General features: G+C 45.2%; 1 protein-coding gene across 1 annotated transcript in view; it reads right to left on the reverse strand.

Moving 5' to 3' along the window:
- The window catches only part of Urb1 (URB1 ribosome biogenesis homolog), a 65182-nt gene that overhangs the window by 29292 nt on the left and 13349 nt on the right, over positions 1-22541 (reverse strand). Inside the window, exons 7-18 of the mRNA XM_028756390.1 lie at positions 21330-21464; positions 20065-20189; positions 18666-18861; positions 17131-17268; positions 9297-9470; positions 8445-8565; positions 7699-7815; positions 6472-6584; positions 3617-3736; positions 2393-2509; positions 1839-1977; positions 512-682 (exon numbers count right to left, since the gene is read on the reverse strand). Coding sequence (XP_028612223.1) covers positions 512-682; positions 1839-1977; positions 2393-2509; positions 3617-3736; positions 6472-6584; positions 7699-7815; positions 8445-8565; positions 9297-9470; positions 17131-17268; positions 18666-18861; positions 20065-20189; positions 21330-21464 — 1666 coding nt within the window. The remainder of the gene's footprint in view (positions 1-511; positions 683-1838; positions 1978-2392; positions 2510-3616; positions 3737-6471; positions 6585-7698; positions 7816-8444; positions 8566-9296; positions 9471-17130; positions 17269-18665; positions 18862-20064; positions 20190-21329; positions 21465-22541) is intronic.

Here is a 22541-nt window from a genome sequence, read left to right on the forward strand (position 1 = left end):
AGCCTTCAGATGGCCTAGCTATGAGATGGGAAGAGCTTATACCCCTGGGCCACATCCCAGAAGACAACCACCAGAAAAGCCACCTGGCCTGTACTGGCCTACGACAAGATCAAGCAGGAAACAGACTTTTGGTGTTACCCTCAAACTATTGCCTTGTGAGCTCATGGTTGTGGTAAAGTGTGGGCTCTCCAGACTGCTATGATCTCTCAGATCTAAGATACTTGGGAAACCCAACGTAGCCAAGAATCATCGCTATCCAGACAGCGGGATTGAGTGCTGTCGAGAAAACCCCAGCTATAGCTGGTTCCAGGGAGCCATGTAAACACATTCTTCCAGATCCATCCTTCAAGGGCTGCTTTGCCAGCAGCCTGGTCAGCCTTCACATCCATCCCTGTGCTTTGAGCTACAGGTTGTGTCCATCACTAGGGAATCTGACCGCTGCCCTTAGCACTTCCAGTCCCCATCATTCCTAACCCCAACCTCTGCAGACACCCTAACTACGCATAGGTACCTGCTTCACACTCTGTCCCAAGGAGTAGCTTATTCCTGGCTTCCAGAGCTGCAGGGACCAGAGCACTGAAGGGGAAGGTGAGCAGAATCATGTCTTCATTTAATAAGAACCCAATATCCTCGTCCAGGCCCTCGCTGCCTTCCACCAGAACGTCCACCATGTCCAGCACATCTGAGACAGAAGAGGGAAGGCTAGCTTAAGTAGGAGCCATCAGAGGATCCTCGAAACAGCCCAAGACAGGGAGAGGCAAGAGAATGTTTACAAAAAGAGAAAAACAAAGTGAACAAAAATTTTCAAACTTCTTTTGGGGAAGAACACTTCCCAGAGTTTAGACCTGAACAGGTGAGGACAAGGTCTACAGTTTTTATGGTATTTGACAAAGTGCAAGCTACGCTGCTAAGGTGGTAACTAAAGCCCAGGAGCATTACCCCATGTTCAGACAAGCAAGCTGATACCTGAGAGGGCTATAGCACAGACCAGTATTTGGGCACCTAGGTTCAAACCTTTTTTTCTCTCCTCTCTTCCCAGTCCTTCCCTCTCACCCACCTTCCTCCCATCCCCCTTTCCTTTCTTCTCAGAGAAGGGGAGGCTTCCCATGGATATCAACCCGCCTTGGCATATCAAGTTGCAATAGGACTAGGTGCCTCTTCACCTGAGTCTAGACAAGGCAGCCTAGTTAGGGGAAAGGGATCCAAAGGCAGGCAACAGAATCAAAGACGGACCCTTCTCTAGTTGTTAGAGGAGTCCCACATGGAGACCAAGCTGCACATCTGTTACATATGCGTAGGAGGTCTAGGTCCATCCATGCATGCTTTCTGGTTTATGGTTTAGTCTCAGTGAGCCCCTATTTCTTGTGTAGGCCTTGAGCCTTGGCGTCTTCAATCCTTCCTCCCCATCTTCCACAAGATTCCCTGAGCTCTGCCTAATGTTTGGCCGTGGCTCTCTGCATCTGTTTCCATCAAATGCTTGGTGAACAGGTTCATATCTTAAAGTTGCAAGGAAGTACCTGTGACAGTCAAAGTGACTTGGCCTCTCTGCTCCCAGCCTCTGAACTATATATTAAGGAGGAAAGCAACACCTTCCTCACTTTAGGGATCTATCCAGAGTTTAACAGTGCCAATGCACAGTAGACAACACACACAAACACCCAGCAGCTAAGTTCTTATACGGCCCAGTTTGTAAGTGAGACAGCTTCATCTCGAGAGGGGCCTCATCTTTCTCACTAGGAATTGAGCTGTCTGCACTCTGAGCAAAGCCTCAGCACAAGTCCTGTTCTAACTGTGGCCTGAAAGTCAGAGCACAGGCAGGTTCTGGGCATGAAACCTACCATCGATGTGAGAGATGGGAATGCTGACATCATCTGCATCTGGCTTCCCCACAGTGGCCTGCAGGGTGCTGGCTTCTTGGACAAACTCAGATGCTTTGTCCGTGTATGAGTAAGGATTCACCACCAGTGTTAGTAAAATCTGAACATAAAAGAGGCAGGTGAAGATAGTTGAATGGCAACAAGAGAAAAAAAAAAAACCCAAATGCCTTTAGTCTAAACTGAAGGAAGTAAGAAAATATTAAGCTCCTCTATTAACAACAACAATAACAACAACAATAATTTTACTGAAAAGATTTTGAAAGTTTTTTTGTTAAACAATTTTAAAAGTATCTTTCTACTGGTTTGTAACTTGGCTTTTTGGATAAATTTATTCTTTCATGAAAAAACAAGCTTCCCAAATGAAATCAAGAAGCATGCGATAAAGTATTGCTATTTCAGAGGCTAACATGAAGTGGGTCTCACGTGAGCAAGATTAGGAGGTGAAGCATGGCAGGAGGTCCCTCAGGCCTAAGTGCATCAAGACAGCCTCAGTGTGGCTTCCACGGGGCACTTACCCGCTCCAGGAACTGAATGACGGTTTCCTTGTGCTCCTCTGCAGTGCTGTCCAGGTGCTCCAGCCAGAGCTCCAGCTCTCTCCACGTGTGCTCGAACACGCCTGTGTCCCGGAGAATCTGTTGGCAGTGGAGCCATGTGGAGGTCAGAACAGAACTACTTTCTGTGCAGCTGCACAAGTGTCAAACAGAGTGCAGGTGCAACAGCTAGTCTTCCGGGACGGAGATCACTCCATGCCCCACTGGGGACAACAAGGTTCCTTTCTACTGTTTACTCTCTTTCCTTTCCTTAGCAGATAGTAAGGAGAATGATCCAGGTGGTTCTTAGGGAACTGGTTTTTTATCTGGATTCCACAAAGAGATAAGCATGTGTGACTCAACCTTTAGCCTAAGGGACCGCCAAGCCTAAGTAAGAAGCACATCATTACAGTATGGCTTGGGATGAGACAAGGTCTGTTTGACAAATAAATGACCCATAATGGTCCACTGATGTAGGAGGCTCAGGGGCTAAGTGCTCTTATGGCACAGAGCCCTGCAACATGTGCATCAAACTCCCTGCAACTGTAATGTGCACCTCTGCAGTTACTAGTCATGAGGTCAGTAAAGGAAAGGCTGCGCCGACAGGGTGGGCCTCAAAGCTGTTCAGGTAAGGCGCTCAAAATGCAGCTCTTCAGTGAAAACCACAAAGTCTCTTCTTGGCACTGATTGCCACCATTAGTGGTTTTGCGACAAGAAATGTGGAAACGTGGCCTCAGAACTACTGAGCGTAGACTACAGGCATATATTAGTGTATCACAGTGCCGGGCTGGTCAAGTGACCTTAGAGTGAGTGCCACATGCAAGAGAGAAGACAAGGGGTCCAAGTCCTCACTCCTGCACCTAACTCTGGGGACATCTGAGATGTGGGTGATAGATGAAGTCAAAAAGTGACAGGCCCAGGGAAGTGTGGGAAGGAGGGACCAGCCTCAGCTCTGAAACAGTTTCTCACAGGAACAGAGTGTGTGCAGAGTCCTAGTCCTGACTGATTCATAGTTCACCTTTCTAGTCTCTACACACACACACAGAAACACAAAATAAACAAATAAATCATTATAAAAATTTTAAATTTACTATACTTCAAATAAAAAATTCACAAGACTCTACAGTACTCCTACCACATTCTAAGTCACCACCATAAGGAAAGTCATGCAAGTACTTATCAGACGAGAAACTGCTACAAGATACTGACCTTTATGATCAGAAGCTTAGTGGATGACTTGAGCTGTAAATGGCTACTATTCACAAACATCTTCATCAGCAGGTAAAAAACCGAGCGTTCTCCTCCAAGGATTTCTGCCTCGGGGCCTTCCTAGAGTTTGGACATCATCTCAGACTGTTAATATGTACAATGAACAAGGGGCACTACTTGCTGAGCAAACACGTGACTGACTGCATGCTCAGCACATTGCCAGGCTCCTCATGTATCTCATTTCAACTACCAATCAGAGAAGAGTACCAGGATGCTACACATAGGAAACCTTAGAAGTTAGGTCACTCATTCAAATCCTCCAGCAGCACAGGGTAACAAGCCACAGCAGCAGCACATAAGCATTTCTAGGGGCCACGGCTCAAGGTCTTCATGTACATGGCTCACGTAATCCTCCCCCCAACCTAGAAGTGGCATAGCTGATATCCTATCTGACTCACACAGAAATCGAAGTCCCAGAAGGTAACAGTCCATGTCCTGGAAACAAAGCTCTGGAGTAGACATTGCACACAAGTGGGCAGTGAAGAGCTGTCCACCTCAGCTGCAGGGCTGCACTTCATCAGGACGCCATGTGAACACACCAGCCACTCAGTGGACACATAACAGGGCCTTTAGAACGGCTTCCAGACTTTGCACGCAGGCCTTAGATCAGTGGTTCTCACCCTTTCTGATGCTGCAATCCTTTAATGTAGTTCCTCATGTGCTGACTTCGATTATAAAATCCTTTTGTTGCTACTTCATAACTGCAACTTTGCTACTGATATGAAGTGTAGCATAAATATCTGTCATTTCTTAGGGTCTTAGGTGACCCTTGTGGTCATTTGACCCACACGCTGAGAAACCTTTATCTTAGAGAAGTGCACAGAGCCTCAGAGCCCAGACCCACACTCTGAAAGTCTGTGTGATGTGTCATGTCCCTTAGTGAAGAGGCTGACCCTGAATATGACAAAGTTCTGGGGATGACTTGGTCCAGTACACAATGCCAGTACAGAAAGATGCACTTTAGAAGCATGATATGGGTAGAGCACAGAATGTCAATGTCGTGTGTGTAGACACACACACACACACACACACACACACACACACACACACACACACACGGCTGTGTAGTCCTGGCTGTGCTGGAATTTGCTCCGTAAATCAGGCTGGCCTCAAACTCCTCAAGATCCGCCTGCCTCTGCCTCCCAGGTCCTGGGATTAAAGGCGTGCACCACCACCTCCAGGCTGTCAATCAATGTCTTAGAGTTGTCATTTCTTTCACATTAAGTATCCTCTTTTGGGCAAATTTTCATGGACAAAGATTGTGTGGAAACATGTCTTAGTGTGACACTTAAGTGACACTCTCATGATCCACAAGCACTCAGAGCGTCATGCCACAAAGTGCCGAAGGAAGAACCACGCAGCACTGTGTGTCATTTGCTGTCCCTTCTACTTGATAACTGCTCTCTGCCTCCATTGTTTCTGTCACTCTTTAAAGACTCTCCAGAACACACTTAGACAAGTGACCCATCAACATGAACTTCCTGTATTGTTTCAAAGTGCTGACTTGATATGCAGGTAAGATGGTGCAATTATTGGTTAGTGACTGGTAATTCTGGGAGGATATGTTCACTCTTTCACTTTTATTTATTAAGGTTTGCCTTTGTCCTGGGAAACAGAAGTACAGGGACTAAGCCTCTCTTCTCCACCCTCCACTTCTAGAGAGAGCAAGTGTCCTAGTTTCCACCATGTCTTTCTAGAGATGGTCTGCACACATACATGTGTGAACGGTTGTGTGAGCGTAAGCACATGTGTATGCATCCATGTTTGTATTCCCACCTTTTGAATGATAACTATTATTATATTTTCTTCTACTGTCTTGATACATTTGCAGTGATTTACATGTAAATTCTCGTATTACTTTGACTTGCTGCCTGTTACTCCACAACATCTTATGATCTGGAGTGCTTTGTTTTTAAGGTGAGACCCAAGTTTCTTGTATTTATAAACAAGTGTGAAGGAGAGGTAGCTCAGTGGCTCAGTGGTAGAGTGCTTAACTGGCATGCAGAGGCTTTAGGTTCTATCCCGAGCACCAGTGTGAAAAGGACAATTTTTCTAGCTTTCCACATATATCAAGATCTACTGGCCCAACTCGGCTAGTATGAAACTCTATCAACGTATACCATTTCACTTCAGGATGGAGATAGCTGAAGGCTGAGAGGAGGGCTCTGGACAGCACTACCTGAGCCCACCATAGAGCTACAGCATTGCAGAAGTGTCCTGAACTTCCTCTGACCCCAGCAGCCTGCCCGACATGGTTTGGGTGGAGTGGTGAAAGCACCCTCTGTGCAGCCTGCCATCTTGTAAGTCCTTATGCAAATATACACACCTTTATGAAAATGCTGTGTATACATGCCTCTCCAAGTTACTGGTTCTATATAAAAAGATATGTAAGAACCAAGCCACCGTATGATCTGAGGTACTCAGCACACGTAATCTTGCTAGTCATCCCTCAGTGCACGGGGGGACACAGCATCTAGGGTTAGAGGGCACAGGTGAACATCTGGGACCTGCTGATCTTCCCTACATGAGTGAACATTCTGTTCCTAGAAGATGCTGCTGAAGACATACAAATACTGTGCCCAACATCTGCCAGCCTCAGCTCTCTGTTAGCATGGTGGTGTCCCCAGCCTCAGTTGGCATGGTGGTGTCCCCAGCCTGGCTACTGAGTTCTTTCAGGGTGAGAACGAAGGGAAAGTGATGTGCTTTATTTCCAAATGTGTTCACTGACAAGAACTGTGGAAAGATAAAGAGAAAGCCAGCCAAGCAGCAGAAGACCAGAGATGTCCAATTCCTACCTGTGCCTTTAGCCACAAAAACTTGTTAGCAGGCAGTTCCAGGGCCACCTTCAGCATGTGGTGCTGCAGGATGGGGGGGACCTCCTCAGGAGGGCCCTGCTCAGAGATGATGCCTGCAGCCAGAGATCAGGAAAACATGATTACCCAGAGTTGAGACTCTGACCAGAGAAGAAAAAGGATGTAGTCTGTCCCCTGTGTTCCATGTTCCCTCACTCAGGCTGTGAGAAGCATACCTCTCTTGACACCCCCACCTGATATCTATTGGAATGTGTCAACAAAAGTCCAAATTCTACATGCCCAAAATACCCCTTGTTTGTCCCTTAGCCAATTTCAACCTGTCCTATAATTGAAGTTGCCATACTATACCACACCACACTGCCTCCAAGTGTGGTCCTAAACTCATAAATCTTATAATACCCCATTACACTATGCAGAGAACAGGCCCTATTATTACAGCCATAAGTGTTTTGTGGAGCGAGACTATAACCACCAAGCCTGACCACTGACCCTGTTCCCTAGCCTGCTCTCTAGAGTCCTCTCCTGCTTGGGAAGGATATCACTCCTAAGACCTCCATGGTCATATGTCTATAAATTTCATATTCACATGGAAAAGACAACTTTTCACCCTTAATGATTAAAATGTTAATTATAAGTCTTGAAAATAATATTTCAATAACATATAAATTCCTAGAATGGTATTTTTACAAGTCATCTGCAGGCCTAATTATAAAGTCAACTTTATTAGGCAAACTTGACCATCAGGGAACCGTGTCCAGACCACCATGATGATATTTTATACAAGATGGCTTGAGCCTGACTCACTAAGGGTAAACATAATATAACCACGTATACCGCACCTGTGTACACACAGGATGGCATGTCCCTTCTACAGCACTCTTCTCTCTTCTGTCCCCAGGCACCCTTGCCTTGGAATAAGTACAGAATGACCTGGTTTGGGGACAAACCTGAGCAGCTTGCCCAGGCTGGCTGGCTGTTCTCCACTCTCACTGCTATCCTGTGTTCAATAAGTATGTAATATGGGAGCCCAGCTAGCAGAGAAAATGATGGTACGAATAAATTATGGTGGCAGATCACATGTGCTGATAAACTGCCCACATGCCCCCTTCCTGATCCTCAGCTCCTAGACTCTGCTGTAGTTCACTGGACTGTCCTTTATCCCCACTGGCAGAAACAAAAGCAGCTTGCCCACAGTCCCTTAAGACTCACCTTTTAGGAGCTTGCTGAAGTCAAAGTTGTATTGTGTGACCACATGGGGAACAACCTGTTGGTAGAGGCATATGACCTGGAGCAGAACGGATTTCAGAAGAATTGTTTCTGCATCGTCTGCACCAAAGGGAGACAACATGCATTAGGACAAATATTTGTCCTTTGTCCCTGATCAGGTGAGAATTCACACTATAGCCCTAGTCAACTGCATCCTACACACTCTGGCTACAAAAACATAGTAGCTTCATTTAAGGGCCAATGTGGTAACAGGGTTGATACTGTTCCATGGACCTGCCCTTAAGCCTTCTTTACTGCTGTAGCCTGGCTAGGCCAAGGCTACCTATCAATCTCTGGGATTCCTGTCCTCATCTAAGCAGTAGGGATACACAGTAAGGACTGCCCTGTGGTGTCTAAGTATGGAAAACCACACCTGGCCAACACCAAATTGTAACACAAGAGGTGTGTACAGCCCACCTCCATCTGCACAGCCACCAAGAATGCTTACCCATTCACTCAGCATGGGTGGTCAAGTCTTCAGACATGGTGCTAGCATACAAAGACTGAAAATATTTCTGATACTAAAATTTACAATTCCACCTAATGTTTCTCCCTAAACAAAGAAGGATACAAGATCTTCATGGCCAGAGGGGCCTTGACATAGAACTGCTTGAGGATGCTCTGAGGAGCCATCCTGGCTGCCTGACATCTGTTCTAGGTCAAGAGCAGAAGTAAGCTGAGGTTCTCACCATGCTGGACAGCTTTAGAGGCAGCAGGAGTCTTGCTACTGCTCTGCTTCACTTTCTCATGGTCCTCTTGCTTTTTAAATGATTGCCAGACCCAAATAACAGTGTTCAGATCTGGCAAAATCTAAGTGCCAAAGAGAAGCAAAAATGTAAAAATCAGTCATTTGAAACATGGAAAGACATCAATGAACTGATGCATGAACAAGGAAAGGCAAAAGCAAATCCAGAAAGGAGGGACAAAGGGGGGATGAGAACAGCTCAGCCTTGTAAGCTTGCTTCTGCAGCATATCTTACAACTGCAGTGAGTCTTTCACTCAAACCAGACATTGGAACAGGAGGAACTCTTCTTGGAAACACTGCCAGTAACCGGCCAAGTACCAGCAGGGTTCTCCACACTGCTGGCCAGTGTGTAGAAGCCATACCTTACTAGTGGAATTAACCATGGAGAAACCAGATGTTCTCCAGCCAATTCTCATTCCTTTCTAACTTGAGCCACAGTACCATCTGTGTGTGTGTGTGTGTGTGTGTGTATTTACAGGTAGAGAAAAAAGCATAGTACAGCCACAAATGAGCCACAGGTTCCCCTAGAATGAGGAGCTGCTGTTTCTGTTCAAAACCAAGTCATAGCCTGACTCTTAGCTCACTCAAGGATCTGATCTAAGTGAGATCTACAAGCAAACATTTTATTAGCTGCTCCTGAGTACTGAGCCAGGACACTGCCTGCTACCTTTTCTATCTAGCAGCTAAGAGGACACACCCCTCGGTTCCCACCCCACATCCCAGGATAACCTTTTCTCTTTTCTGTGTTTGGTGAAGGGGTCTGCAGTGAAACCTCGAACCTGGACCTGCACCCACCTTGCCCAAGGCTTCTCTGAAGAGCTGAACGAATTCTTCCATCATCTCAGCCGTGTACACGTCTGAATCTTGCCATGCCTCTTTGTCCAGACAGTGGTCAACTGTTTTTAATGCTCTCTTCAAAATGACCGAAATAAGGGATAATGCTGACTGTTTCACAGGTATGCTGTCCAACTGGGAAGAAAAGAGAGTTAAAGACAGATGTGTCTCTCGGGGACAACTGTGCATGACAGGCTCTTGCTCTTCAGGTTATTAGGGAAAAGCAAAAAGAGATGATAGGATTCTACACTGAGGTGACCTGGGAACCTTCCCCCATAGCATCTATCTGACGACAGCAGTTGCCAGGAAAGCAGCTCCTGCCGGTGGAGTCCCACAGTAGATTTCGTTCTGCATGTACTTCTCAGTAAGCCTTCCCTGACAACACTCAGCTATTACATGTTATCTGAAGTGACAGCACAGGATCTCTCCCCAGCAGCCACTTGGGGTCCATAAGATGCACTCACATGAAGTAAGGCAGAAAGAAGTCAAGAAAACATGGCAGGTTGCTCATGATGAAACCCATCTTTATGAAGACTAAGTAACTTTGACAACTTAGACGAAATCTGCCCCCCAGAAGCTTATATGCTAGAAGCCTAGTTGCAATATGGTGGCAGTGAGAGGTGACAGAACCTTTAGGAGGCAGGATCATTGAGGAGGCTGAAGTTGTGAGTTAGCACAGTTCTCATGGGATGAGTTGATTTCTAGAAGCAAGTGTTGTTACAAAAAGCAAACCAAAACAAAAAACCTAGGCTGGGGCTTGTGGTACATAATCCTATAATTCTAGCACACAGAAAACTGAGGCAAGAGGAATACCACGAGTTGAAAGCCAATCTGACCACCATGAAACCAAAGAAAAATAAACTAGCCCCTCACTAGTCACCGGCTTCCTTTCTCACCATGTGTTCCCCCACACTCTGCAAACACTCTTGCCTCTTTTTGTTCATCTGCTGTTGCTCATGACACAATAAATGGGGCCTAACAAAAGCCTAAACACATGAGGTCACTCAACCTTGAACTTTTAGGCCTCTAAAGTTATGCACAAGTACACAACTTAAGGTGTTGGAATAGTGACAAAAGATGGAGTAACATAAAAAGTAACCCATACCACAGACTTCTGATACCCAGAGTTCTCTAGTTAGAGAACAACCAGGAAGAGTGTCAAGGACCTCAAAGACCTCAGAAAATGAGCAATGTTCAAGGACCCACAGATCCTATTATCAAAAAGAGGGTGGGCCCAGGACACTATGGTAAAAACAGGAACTCACAGAATGATGTTTCTGATGGGATATGGGGAACTCTACCAGAAATAAGATGTCAATTCTTTTTGAAGTTTATTTTGTGTGTGTGTGTAGTATCTGTGTGTGTATATGACTGTGTACATGTGTGTGTCTGAGTGTGAGTATATGCACATGAATGTAGGTGTTTGTAGAGGTCAGGAGACAGTCTCAGATGCTCTGGTGTTGGAGTTGCAGGCAGTTGTGAGCTGCCCAACATGGGGGTTGGAAACTAAAGTTGGGTCCTCCAGAAGAAGAGCAAGTGCTCTTAGCTACTAAATAATGATACAAAATGTAAGTATCACTTTTTCCTCCAGCACTGCCTGAAAATTGCTGTTCCTCAGTGTAAATGTCCCCAGAAATCTTAATACCTGGTTCATAAGGCCCTTGAAGGAATTTAGAGATTGGCTGGGAGTTCTGACACTATGAGTGAAGTTTTACTGCAGAACCTTTTCTTCTTCTAACATTTTCCCACACCCACATATTCTACAGAAGTGAAGAGGGACAGGGGTCCCCACAGTATGCTGAAACAGAGCTGAAGACACCATGCTAGTCACTGCCAGAAGAAATGGCTAACCTCAGGTGCACAGTTGCCTTTATCACTGACTTCAAGCCAAAGCTCTGTCTGACAAAACAGTCAAACACCATCAGGTATTTTCAGGGACCATACACTTCAGACACCTCTGCAAGAGAAAGCTGTGTGTGTGTGTGTGCGCGTGTGTCTGTGTCTGTCTGTGTGTCTGTGTGACTTACCTTTGTTTTTGTTGGGAGCCAACTCCTAGCAGAAAACAGCTATCATCTTTGTAGCCATTTCAGGCCATATACCCTGACAAGAGACTTGTCAACAGCCCGAAACAGCTGAGCATACTCTGATAAACATCTTGTTTTTCTCACATATCTTGTTTTGTTGTTTAGTGCCCCCAGCTGCAAGGTGCACGTGGCAAAGCACCTTCAGCTGCATTCCCCTGCATGTCCACGGCTGCAAGGCAGGTGGTAAAGCCTAAATACCCAGATTTCCTTTCAATAAAGGGGACTTGATCAGACCCTCTGTACTGTCTCAGTTCTTCATGTCTCTTGCCCCTCCATCCCCACTTCTCTCTCTCTTGCTATACCCTGTTGACTGACCCCCTTGGACCAGAGCACTTGGCCCCCAAACATGGGGCAGCGTGGAGCAGAAGGGGTCTGGGACATCTGGCATCACAATGTGAGGTGCAGGCCAGAGCCTCTGGCACTCAACCAGAGGCAGCGAGAACGAGAGACCCAGTGAGGGATGTTATTGGAAGGGCCAACCGAAAATTCAGAAGGTGATCGCTGCAGGAAACTGCCACTTTGAGACCAGTAAATCATAGTAATGAAAATGGGTCAAGAAATAAGTCAGCCTGAACACAACTCTCTGTTTTTGTTTTGTTGTTTGTTGTTCACATGTGTCAATTGTCTGCTTTTGTTTCGTTGTTTGAATGCTGTGTTTCATGTTCAAAAGAAAAAGAAACACATATATCCAAAATTAGAATCCTGCTGGGCGGTGGTGGCGCACGCCTTTAATCCCAGCACTTGGGAGGCAGAGGCAGGCGGATTTCTGAGTTCGAGGCTAGCCTGGTCTACAGAGTAAGTTCCAGGACAGCCAGGGCTACACAGAGAAACCCTGTCTCGAAAAATCAAAACAAAACAAAAACAAAGACAAAAAATCCCCCGGTTTCTCAAGTTCCTCAACCCAGAGTCCAAATACAGCCCCTGTCCTCTGGTTTTAGTTCAGCCACAGATCAGCCAGAGGAGGGAGAGGCTGAGGCTCCCCCTGTATCAGAGACCAGAGATGCTCAAGGGGTTGCTTGGAGACATCACACAGGGTTTAATTTTCAAATCATTAAAGAATTAAAAAACGCAGTGTCACGATATGGTGCCACTGCTCCTTTTACCCTTGCAATCTTAGAGTCTGCTACAGAGTAATGGCTGACTCCTGGCGATTGGAATACATTAGTGAGAGCAGTTCTTAGCGGTGGTGACCATCTTATTTGGAAATCAGAGTATCATGACAATTGTAAAGAGACAGCTAGGAGAAACATTCAGGCAGGCAATGGTTGGTCCTTTGATGCCTTAGTAGGGCAATTTGCTTCTAGTGATAACCAGATGCAATACGACCCAGGCTTATTTTCTCAAATTCAAAATGCAGTCATGAAGGCTTGACGTAAACTCCCAGCAAAGGGAGACCCTGGTGCATCGTTGACAGCAGTCAGACAAGGGACTGATGAACGATTTTCTGATTTTGTTCATCAATTAATGATAACAGCAGGGAGGATTTTGGTAATGCAGAGACAGGTGTAGATTATGTGAAACAGCTTGCATATGAACATGCCAATCCTGCCCGACAAGCGGCCATTAGACCCTACAGGAAAAAGACAGACCTTACTGGGTATATCAGATTCTGTTCTGACATAGGGCCCTCCTGTTGTGGACAGCCTCAGCCTTGTATTTTGATACTAATTCCCCTTTCCTGTGAAGGACTGTAGAGGAGGTGTGAGTTATTACACAGGTGATTTCTAGTCAACCTTCTCCCCATCTTAATTTGTAAAATAAAGTCTGGAGCTAGTGAGTGGGCAGAGGAAGCAGAGGTGGAGAAATAAAGGCTGGGGAGAGAAGAAAGAGAGGGAGGACGACTGGAGGAAAACAATGGAGGAAGATGATGAAGACAACGATGATGCCTGGGGAAGAGAAGACAGAGGGGACAACTAGGGAGAAGGAAAGGAGAGAGAAGATGGAGGAGGATGACTGGGAAGCAGGAGGTAGAAGGGCAAACGCAGAGTCTGGAAAATCCTCAAGTTATAAGGGTCTCATAGCTGGGGAACAGAGTAGCATAGGGGTATCTGCCCAATCTAGGCTTACAGAATATATTCATAATTACTGAGTTGTGTTTTCATTGACTGGTCATATTCGGGCTGGTGATTTAAATATCACCTACCACACCCTCCTACCAACAGGGCTATGGTGGCTGCCAGGCAAGGACAAATTTTGGCAAGTAGAGACAAAAAGGCCTGTTTTAAGTGTGGCAAGCCTGGACACTTTGCAAAATATTGCAAAACAGAAAATGAGTTAACCCAGAGACAGCCCAGAAAACAGCCTGGGCTATGCCCACTTTGCAAATATGGAAGGCATTGGGCTAATGAATGTAGGTCCAAGACAGATGCACAAGGCAACACCCTTTCCCATAATCAGGGAAACGGGACCAGGGGCCAGGCCCAGGCCCCGAACCAACGCAAGCCAAAACAGGCTTATGGGGCAGTCGGTTTCATACCAGCAAACAACAACAACCCCTTTCAGAACTTAGTCAAACTAGCCAGGCAGTGGTGGCACACACCTTTAATCCCAGCACTTGGGAGGCAGAGGCAGGCGGATTTCTGAGTTCGAGGCCAGCCTGGTCTACAGAGTTGAGTTCCAGGACAGCCAGGGAAACTACACAGAGAAACTACGTCTCGAAAAACCAAAAAAAAATTTAAAAAGTGAAAAAAAAGAACTTAGTCAAGCAACACCAGAAAGTGCAGGACTGGACCTCAGTTCTGCCACCCACACAATATTAATCCCAGAAATGGAACCTCAGGCCTTAGCCACTAGAGTGTTTGGACCGCTCTAGCCAAATGTGTTTGGCCTGATAGTGGGAAGAAGCAGTGCTACTATGCAGGGACTACAAATTTTTCCTGGAGTTATAGACAATGATTATCAAGGTGAGATTAAGGTAATGGCCAAGGCAATACAGAATATAGTCACCATTCCTACAGGAAGGAGGATAGCTCAACTATCGTTACTTCCATTGTTTCCTATTAATCACAAATATAAGAGTCCTAAGAGAAGGGGATCAAGGCTTTGGTTCCTCTGATGCATACTGGGTACAACCTATAGTTAAACAAAAACCTATGATGACAATATTGCTCGATGGAAATACATTCCAAGGCTTGGTTGATTCAGGGGCTGATGTGACAATCATAAAACAAAGTGATTGGCCAACCACCTGGCCTCTGACCCCAACTTTAACCAATCTAAGGGGTACTGGCCAAAGTCAAAATCCACAACAAAGCTCTAAGGTGGTGACATGGAAAGATAAAGAAGGAAATACAGGAAATATACAACCTTATGTCATCTGGGCCTTCCCATTAATCTCTGGGGCCAAGATATGTTATCCCAGTTGGGATTGATTATGTGCAATCCTAAAGTAATCATGGCTCAAATGATAAACTCTGGATTCTTCCTGGGGAAAGGATTAGGAAAAAGTGAAGATGGGATTATTCATCCTATTGAGGTCCATGGCAACACTGGAAGAGGCTTTTTGATGGGGGTATTTTTGATGGGCTATTGATTCAGCTGCAGTCCTAGGGTATTGTGCAGATCCTATCACCTGGAAGGGAGACTCACCCGTCTGGGCAGTTAAGTGGTTCCTAATCACTGAAAAATTATAAGCTGCTCAGTTGCTAGTGAAAAATCAATTTGAAAAAATTAAAAAGGGAGAATGGTACCAAAGGATCCCCCAGAAACTTTAAATTTTTTAACTTTGGATTCTGAAGGAAAATCTGCTACAGACAGATCTTGGCATCCTGATACCAAAAGAATTTTGCAACAGTCCTCTGGAAAGACCCATTAACTGGAACCTGGAATGGGCCAGATCCAGTGCTTATCTGGGGAAGAGGTTCTGTCTGCATATATTCCCAAACAGCAGATGCCGAACGCTGGCTGCCAGAGAGACTGATTAAACAAATAGACAATAATAACAAATCCAGGGAGGAGAAGTGTATTTTTTCTTTGCAGGAATCATGAAGATGCTTCACAATTGCCTTTAAACTGGAACAGATCAACCAGCAAACCTGACTTGCGAAGTTCTCAATTCAGAAGGAGACATCACCACCTGCACCTCCAGGGTGGCTCTACTGGACTCTTGGTTCCCTGACTATAGCTGTTTTTTGAGTTTAGAATTGACTGGGGCAGGGACAGGGATTTCCTTACTAGTTTTGTGAAGATCAAAGCTATGATCAGTTCCGTACCTCTATAGATTTAGATTTAGAAAGAATGGAATCTGCTATAATGCATTTGTAAAATTCATTATCCTCCGTACCTGAAATAGTGCTACAGAATAGAAGAGGCTTATACTTTTTACTTCTCCAACACAGGAAGTTGTGTGCTACTCTTAAAAAAGAGTGTTGCTTTTATACCAACCATTCAGGCATTGTTAAGTCTCTTGTCTCTCAGGTTCATGCTTTTCAAGAGACTGATGGCTTTTGTACGACAATAGATAGACACTATTCAAATGAAACCCATACAGGTCCGTTATTACAGGCTGGAAGTAGGGGACTCTAAAACCTCTGTCATCAAGACTGACAAGGATTGCCGGGCGGTGGTGGTACACGCCTTTAATCCCAGCACTTGGGAGACAGAGGCAGGCGGATTTCTGAGTTCAAGAGTTCGAGGCTAGCCTGGTCTACAGAGTGAGTTCCAGGACAGCCAGGGCTACACAGAGAAACCCTGTCTCGAAAAACCAAAAACCAAAAACAACAACAACAAAAGACTGACAAGGATTAACCCCTAACTTACGTACTAAGCCGGATAGTCAATGATGGGTAAGAGAACACCTCAAGACCCTTGCCCCTAACTGGGAGGCCTCATGATCCTAAGACAGGAGCTCAACCAAATGGCTGTTGAGTATCCAAAGACAGGAAAGGAAGGCTGGGGTCCTTTGTTCTGACATAAGACAGGCACAGTTTCCGTAAATTTTTCCAGACTTCCCTTTTGAAAAAAAATTTAAAAAGGGGGACCTGTTGGGAGCCGACTCCTAGCAGAAAGCAGCTATCATCTCTGCAGCCATCTCAGGCCATATACCCTGACAAAAGACTTGTTTTTCAACAGCCCACAACAGCTGAGCATACTCTGATTGACATCTTGGTTTTCTCACATATCTTTTTTTTTTTTTCGAGACAGGGTTTCTGTAGCCCTGGCTGTCTTGGAACTCAATCTGTAGACCAGGCTGGCCTTGAACTCAGAAATCCACCTGCCTCTGCCTCCCAAGTGCTGGGATTAACAGCATGCACCACCACTGCCCAGCTTTCTCACATATCTTGTTTTGTTGTTTAGCGCCCCCAGCTGCAAGGTGCACGTGGCAAAGCACCTTCAGCTGCATTCCCCTGCTTGTCCACGGCTGCAAGGCAGGTGGTAAAGCCTAAATACCCAGATTTCCTTTCAATAAAGGGGACTTGATCAGACCCTCTGTACTGTCTCAGTTCTTCGTGTCTCTTGTCCCTCCATCCCCACTCTCTCTCTTGCTAGATCCTGTTGACTGACCCGCGGACCAGAACAGCAGCTCAGGCCGGGACAAAAACACACAAAGATACACACACACAGCAGAGGCCACAAGAGGACGTCTGATCCCCTGAAATGAAGTCACAGATAGTTGTAAGCCAACATTTGCTGGGAACCGAACTTGGGTTCTCTGGAAGAGTGCCAGTACTCTTAACCACTGACTGAGTCATCTCTCTTTCCCTGTGACTTACATTTAATGCCTGAGTGAACATGATCTTATTGCACACCAGAGGCACTGTGGTCACCATCACCATCGCCAGGAGCCTTGGCAAGGGGATAAACTCTCTGGTCCAAAAGGCCGGGGAAATCTCTGGCTGGGCCTCATAGATCTACAAAGGGAAGAAAGACACTGAGTTATGGATGGAAGAAGTACTAAGTGTAAGTCCCCAATCCACTATATATCGCTACACAAACCACTAGACCCAGTCCTGCTGCCCTGACAAGTGCCTGACAAACAACTCAATCCCTTTGAAGCTTCAGGAAAATCCTTTAGACAGACACTTAACACACAAATGTGCTCAGATATCAAAGCTGGACCTCAATGAGATAAGAATTCAAGCCTGACTATAAAATCACACAAGTACCCCTTTAGGAGCACGGGCCTGGACAGCAATAGAAGCAGCTCCCAGGACAGGGCAGCTTTTCTTTTTTTTTCCTTTTTTTTTTTTTTTTTGTTTTTTGTTTTTTGAGATAGGGGTTTTCTGTATAGCCCTGGCTGTCCTGGAACTCACTCTGTAGACCAGGCTAGCCTCGAACTCAGAAATCCACCTGCCTCTGCCTCCCAAGTGCTGGGATTAAAGGCGTGCGCCACCACCGCCCAGCACAGGGCAGCTTTTCTACGCATGGCCAAGATGAGTGCATCTCACGGGACTTAGGAGGCCTGTATACATAGGTGCTCTAAGAAAACCATGTATAAGTCAAAAAAGCTGGTTTTGCAGATAATGCCCAGGACCAAACTGAGGCATAAGCCAACATTCATGGAAATGTCCTCAACTGAAGACCCATAAATCAGAGAGAAAGCTAAGCTACACTAGGTGTCGCTACTACAGTCCTATGTATTTTATTTATAGTTAATTATGATCTACAAATCTAAGATCCACAGCTCTTTGAACACCGATATCATGTTCAAGTTTTATATTTTAAAGTACTTCAAATTTCAGATTTCTAGAGTTGCCTCAGTGAGTAAGAGCACTTGATACATAAATATATGGACCTTCATTCAACACCCCAGAACCTATATAAAATACCAGGCATGACTGTGTATGATCTGCAGCCCCAACGGTGTGTGTGGGGATGACACAGGAGGGTCACCATGCCTGCAAAAACCTTGGAGAGGTTATACAGAATTACAAAACCCACCCCACCTCCTCCATGCAAACACCCTGGTCACAGACATTCAGGAATGGGATATCTATCTGATCTAGCACATACCCTCAACTTCATCACTTCCTGCAAGTTTTCTATTCAGTTCAGACTTCACTGACATCAGCCTAAGTTGTGACTCCCAAGGATCAGAAATGAGCTCAACTGAATCAAAAGGGAAAATTCCAAATCCAGCTCAGTGAGAAACCACTGCTACCCTAGGGTAAGGCCACCAAATCCTATGACCTACAATACCCTATCCCAAGACAGGCTTCACTGCACATCTCAGCAGACCAGTGGGCCCGCTGGCTCCAACTCCTCAGACTGTGCCCTGTCCAACCCACAGCTCTGCTGAGCTCTGTACCTTGTTGAGCAGCTTCACATTGTTTAGCCAAGTGGACTTCACTCTTGGGAGAAAGGAAAATGTGACTTCCTTGAAGTATTTGGTCAGCAGGTCCGGGCACACCTTCAGAATGTTCACCACAAGTGAGGCCACCAGCTCATCCCCAGCTGCAGTTTTCAAACTCAACAAGAAGTGTAAGAGTGTCAGGTTGCCTCCTCTGTTAGGGACAGAGATAAAACCAGAAAGGTCAGCAAAACACATTCAAATACACTGAGCACTGGAGTCACTCTCAGGGACACTCAGTCACATGCCAGTGAGTACACTTTCTCCAGGGGACCCACCCGACAGGGTATGCCTTGGCCTGAGGGACACACAAGGCTTTCATCCCCCTCCTCTACTTCTGATGGCTGAAAAGTCTCTATTTCACCTCACTTGGAAACTGGAGCCCTAGGGAAGGAATCCTATGGGAAAAGTCATGGTGTCTGCAAACAAGCAAAGCATCTTCAAGCATAAGATGAAGATGAGAGTAAAGCCAGGCATGATAGTACATTCCTGAAACTCAAGCTATTCAAGAGGCTTAAGTGGGAAGAGAGTTTTAGGTGTGAAAGCTCTAGACCAGCCTGGGCAACAAACAAAAGCAAGCAAAAAAACAAACAAACAAACAAACAAACAAAAACCTGCTGACATTAAGCCTCAAAGGGAAGCACCGACGCAGGATCTCTACAGCTGAAGCTCTAGGGCTCTATGCTTCTTCTGCCCAATGCCCTAAGACTTCTTTCTACAACTACCTGACCCTGGGTAGTTGGAGCATCCAGATGTACCCAGGCTTTGCCATCTGGTCTTAACTGGCTTATGAGGTTGCCATACTATGAACTACCACCTACCTTTAAAGTCATACATGACAGTTATAGCCATTTATCTTCGTCTACAGTCACTTCAGTGTCACAACGGCAGTGCTGGGTAGTCACAGAGACTGGCCCAGCAAGCTTAATCTACTACCGGGCCCTCACAGAAAACCTCTGCTACTCACGGGTTTAAGTGCCTCTCTATGGCTACCTTTCTCTTAATGCAAAACTGAGCTAACAGAGCTCAGGGTTGCTATAAAGCCTGTGTCAGCAGGAGCTTCCCTCCCTGGGAAGGTCCATTCTAGGGGATCTTTCTCAGATAAAGGGACACTGTTGTCTTTAAATACATAGATGGACTATCTCCCCCTTGGTAAATGGACCTTTATCTGTGTGCCTGAATTGCAACTGTAAGCCCTCTGTCTCCAAGGGAACTGATAAATACACACTCTACAATTCTCCCCTAAAAGAGTTTAATCATATCCATGATTCTGACTTGACACCACTATTCAACTGGAGAGTCAGAATGTGCTACCCTTACGAAACACACACAGGGTTCACAGACCAATGTACTTTACCTGCCAGAAGTTCCCAAAGAGGCATCATAAAAACTAATCCCATGCTTTCGAGAACAGCAGAGATCTATCAGGAAGTTATGAACGAGGTCCCTCACCATGGCTTTCCCCGCCTCTTCAGCAGACATCTAGAAGGGTTTAATAAACTATCAGAATAAAAACTGGGCAATATCACTTGATGATAACAACTAGGGATGTACTTTAAATCGAATATTTGAGATTAATTCAAAAAGCAAACAAGCAAACCGTAGGCAACAGATACAAGATTGATCAAGATGAAAGAACACTCTTAAGAAGAGTGAGATTAATCTTCTAAGTTTAAACTTTAAAAGGTTAAAAATGACTTAATTTGTCTTGTGCTCTTGAATAAAAGTCCGCATTTATGAGTGCTTTTGCCAGCCTGTGGGCCTTCCTGGTGAGGAACATACAACAATAAGTTTAAAGCAGAAGGACAAGGGCGAGTTACCAAGATGGAAGGAAGCAAAAGTAGGCTCAAGAGGCAAATGGCCATCAACTTAACAGTGAAACTGAGCCTTTACCAGGCAGCCAAACCCATATTCAGAAGCATCCAAAGAGAACCAGAATGAATGTTAGGCTTGGGACAAAGTGAGGGTGACAGCTTTAACAATGTGAGGGAACAGCTTTAATTTAGTTCATGACTTAACATCACAAAAGCAAACTGTGAGGTCTTCTGGACAGGACTCTGAAATAACAAGGTTATACTGCAAAAGCTGGATATCAGAAAAGGAGAAGAGCCTAGCAAGAGGAGGAAGAAGTAGCCCAGAGGAGTCCTATAAATCTACCAATCAGATACCGCAGGGCCAGCCGGTGCCACTCCACCAGGAGATAATTGTTTTCTCATTAAAAACAACAGTAGCCAGGCGGTGGTGGCACAAGCCTTTAATCCCAGCACTTGGGAGGCAGAGGCAGGCGGATTTCTGAGTTTGAGGCCAGCATGGTCTAAAGAGTGAGTTCCAGGACAGCCAGGGCTATACAGAGAAACCCTGTCTCAAAAAACAAAAACAAAAACAAAACAAACAAACAAACAAAACCGACAGTAGTATTACTCTGATTGTTTTAAGAGTAGAATAAAAATCTTACAAGAATTATATTATACCTTGCAAAGAATTAATTTAACTATACAACCATAAGTCAGAAGAAACAGACCAAATGGTATTCCCTTAGAGGTGAGGTAGGGCTCAGAAGTTTTCTTATCCTGACTGTGAGGGTCACACAAGGATAAAGCTAAGTGAAACCCCGAGACTCACCTCAGCACTTTCTGAGTTTTCTGGAACAATATCTGTGATCCCATTCCAGTTGTAGAGAGCAGCTATATGGTTCAGAAACTGCCCAGTAAAGAAACGCACCTTCTGGGTTTTTGTGATGTTTTTATTGTGAATCACCTGGACTCAGTAAGAAGAGAAAGAAAAATGAAAGTCAATCATTTCTATATTCTACTATTATAAAAGTATGCATGCCTAAAAAAGATAATTTACCAAAGAAAAGGAAAAACAGAAAGAGAAAGAGAAACTCTGCTAAGTTCCCAAGTATCTTAGACTACCCATTTAGCACTTCGGTGTGTTTCTTTTTTCGCCCCTCCTACCTACATCCACAATGCACACTGATTGTGTTTATTTATGGTTTGGATGTTTCTTTTATTTACATGGTTTAGCTTTTATCAGAGCATCATTTTGAAGAGCTTCTGTGCTCTAACTGGACTATAACTGATGTCATGGCTCCTGTGGTGTTTGTATTAGGCGATCCCATACTCTGGCTGTTCCCTGCAAAGCCACAATCAGTATCTAGCTACAGTTTTGTCTTTTTGTTTTTTGTTTTTTTTTAAATCACATTTCTGTCTAGGGAACAGGTATTGGTTCTTACATATAGGACCCACATCAAGATCTCAGCCTCACCCAGGGCTACTCCCAAATGCCTGTTACTGTGCTTCAGGAAACTGTATTCCAAATGTATCCTTGGGTGGTTTGAACACATAATGCAATGAACTAACTGTAAGTTCAGATATAAACATGTAAACATACACAAGACTCTGACACAGCATGCCTTGAGGCTCAGCACTTTCTCCAAGAAAGCACTCACCTTTGCTCTATCTTTGCTAGCACTGAGTACCACTGTGGTTAAGTTCACATTACTTTAGGTTAAGGGTTTCTCGCCAGGTGGTGGTGGCGCACACCTTTAATCCCAGCACTTGGGAGGCAGAGGCAGGCAGATTTCTGAGTTTGAGGCCAGCATGGTCTACAGAGTGAGTTCCAGGACAGCCAGGACTACACAGAGAAACTCTGTCTCAAAAAACCAAAAAAAAAGGGGGGGGGTTCTCAACCTCTACTCTGGCTCTACTCTGGAAGCTGTCCTATAGGATGTGTTCCAACATCACTGGTCTCATCCACACAAGGGACTAGTGGTACCATCCCACTGCAACAATCAAAACTCTCTCCAGACATCTTCAAGTGCTCTCCCCTAGT

The sequence above is a fragment of the Grammomys surdaster genome, unplaced genomic scaffold (assembly GCF_004785775.1).
Source record: "Grammomys surdaster isolate TR1022 unplaced genomic scaffold, NIH_TR_1.0 126118, whole genome shotgun sequence".
NCBI classification, from domain to species: domain Eukaryota; kingdom Metazoa; phylum Chordata; class Mammalia; order Rodentia; family Muridae; genus Grammomys; species Grammomys surdaster.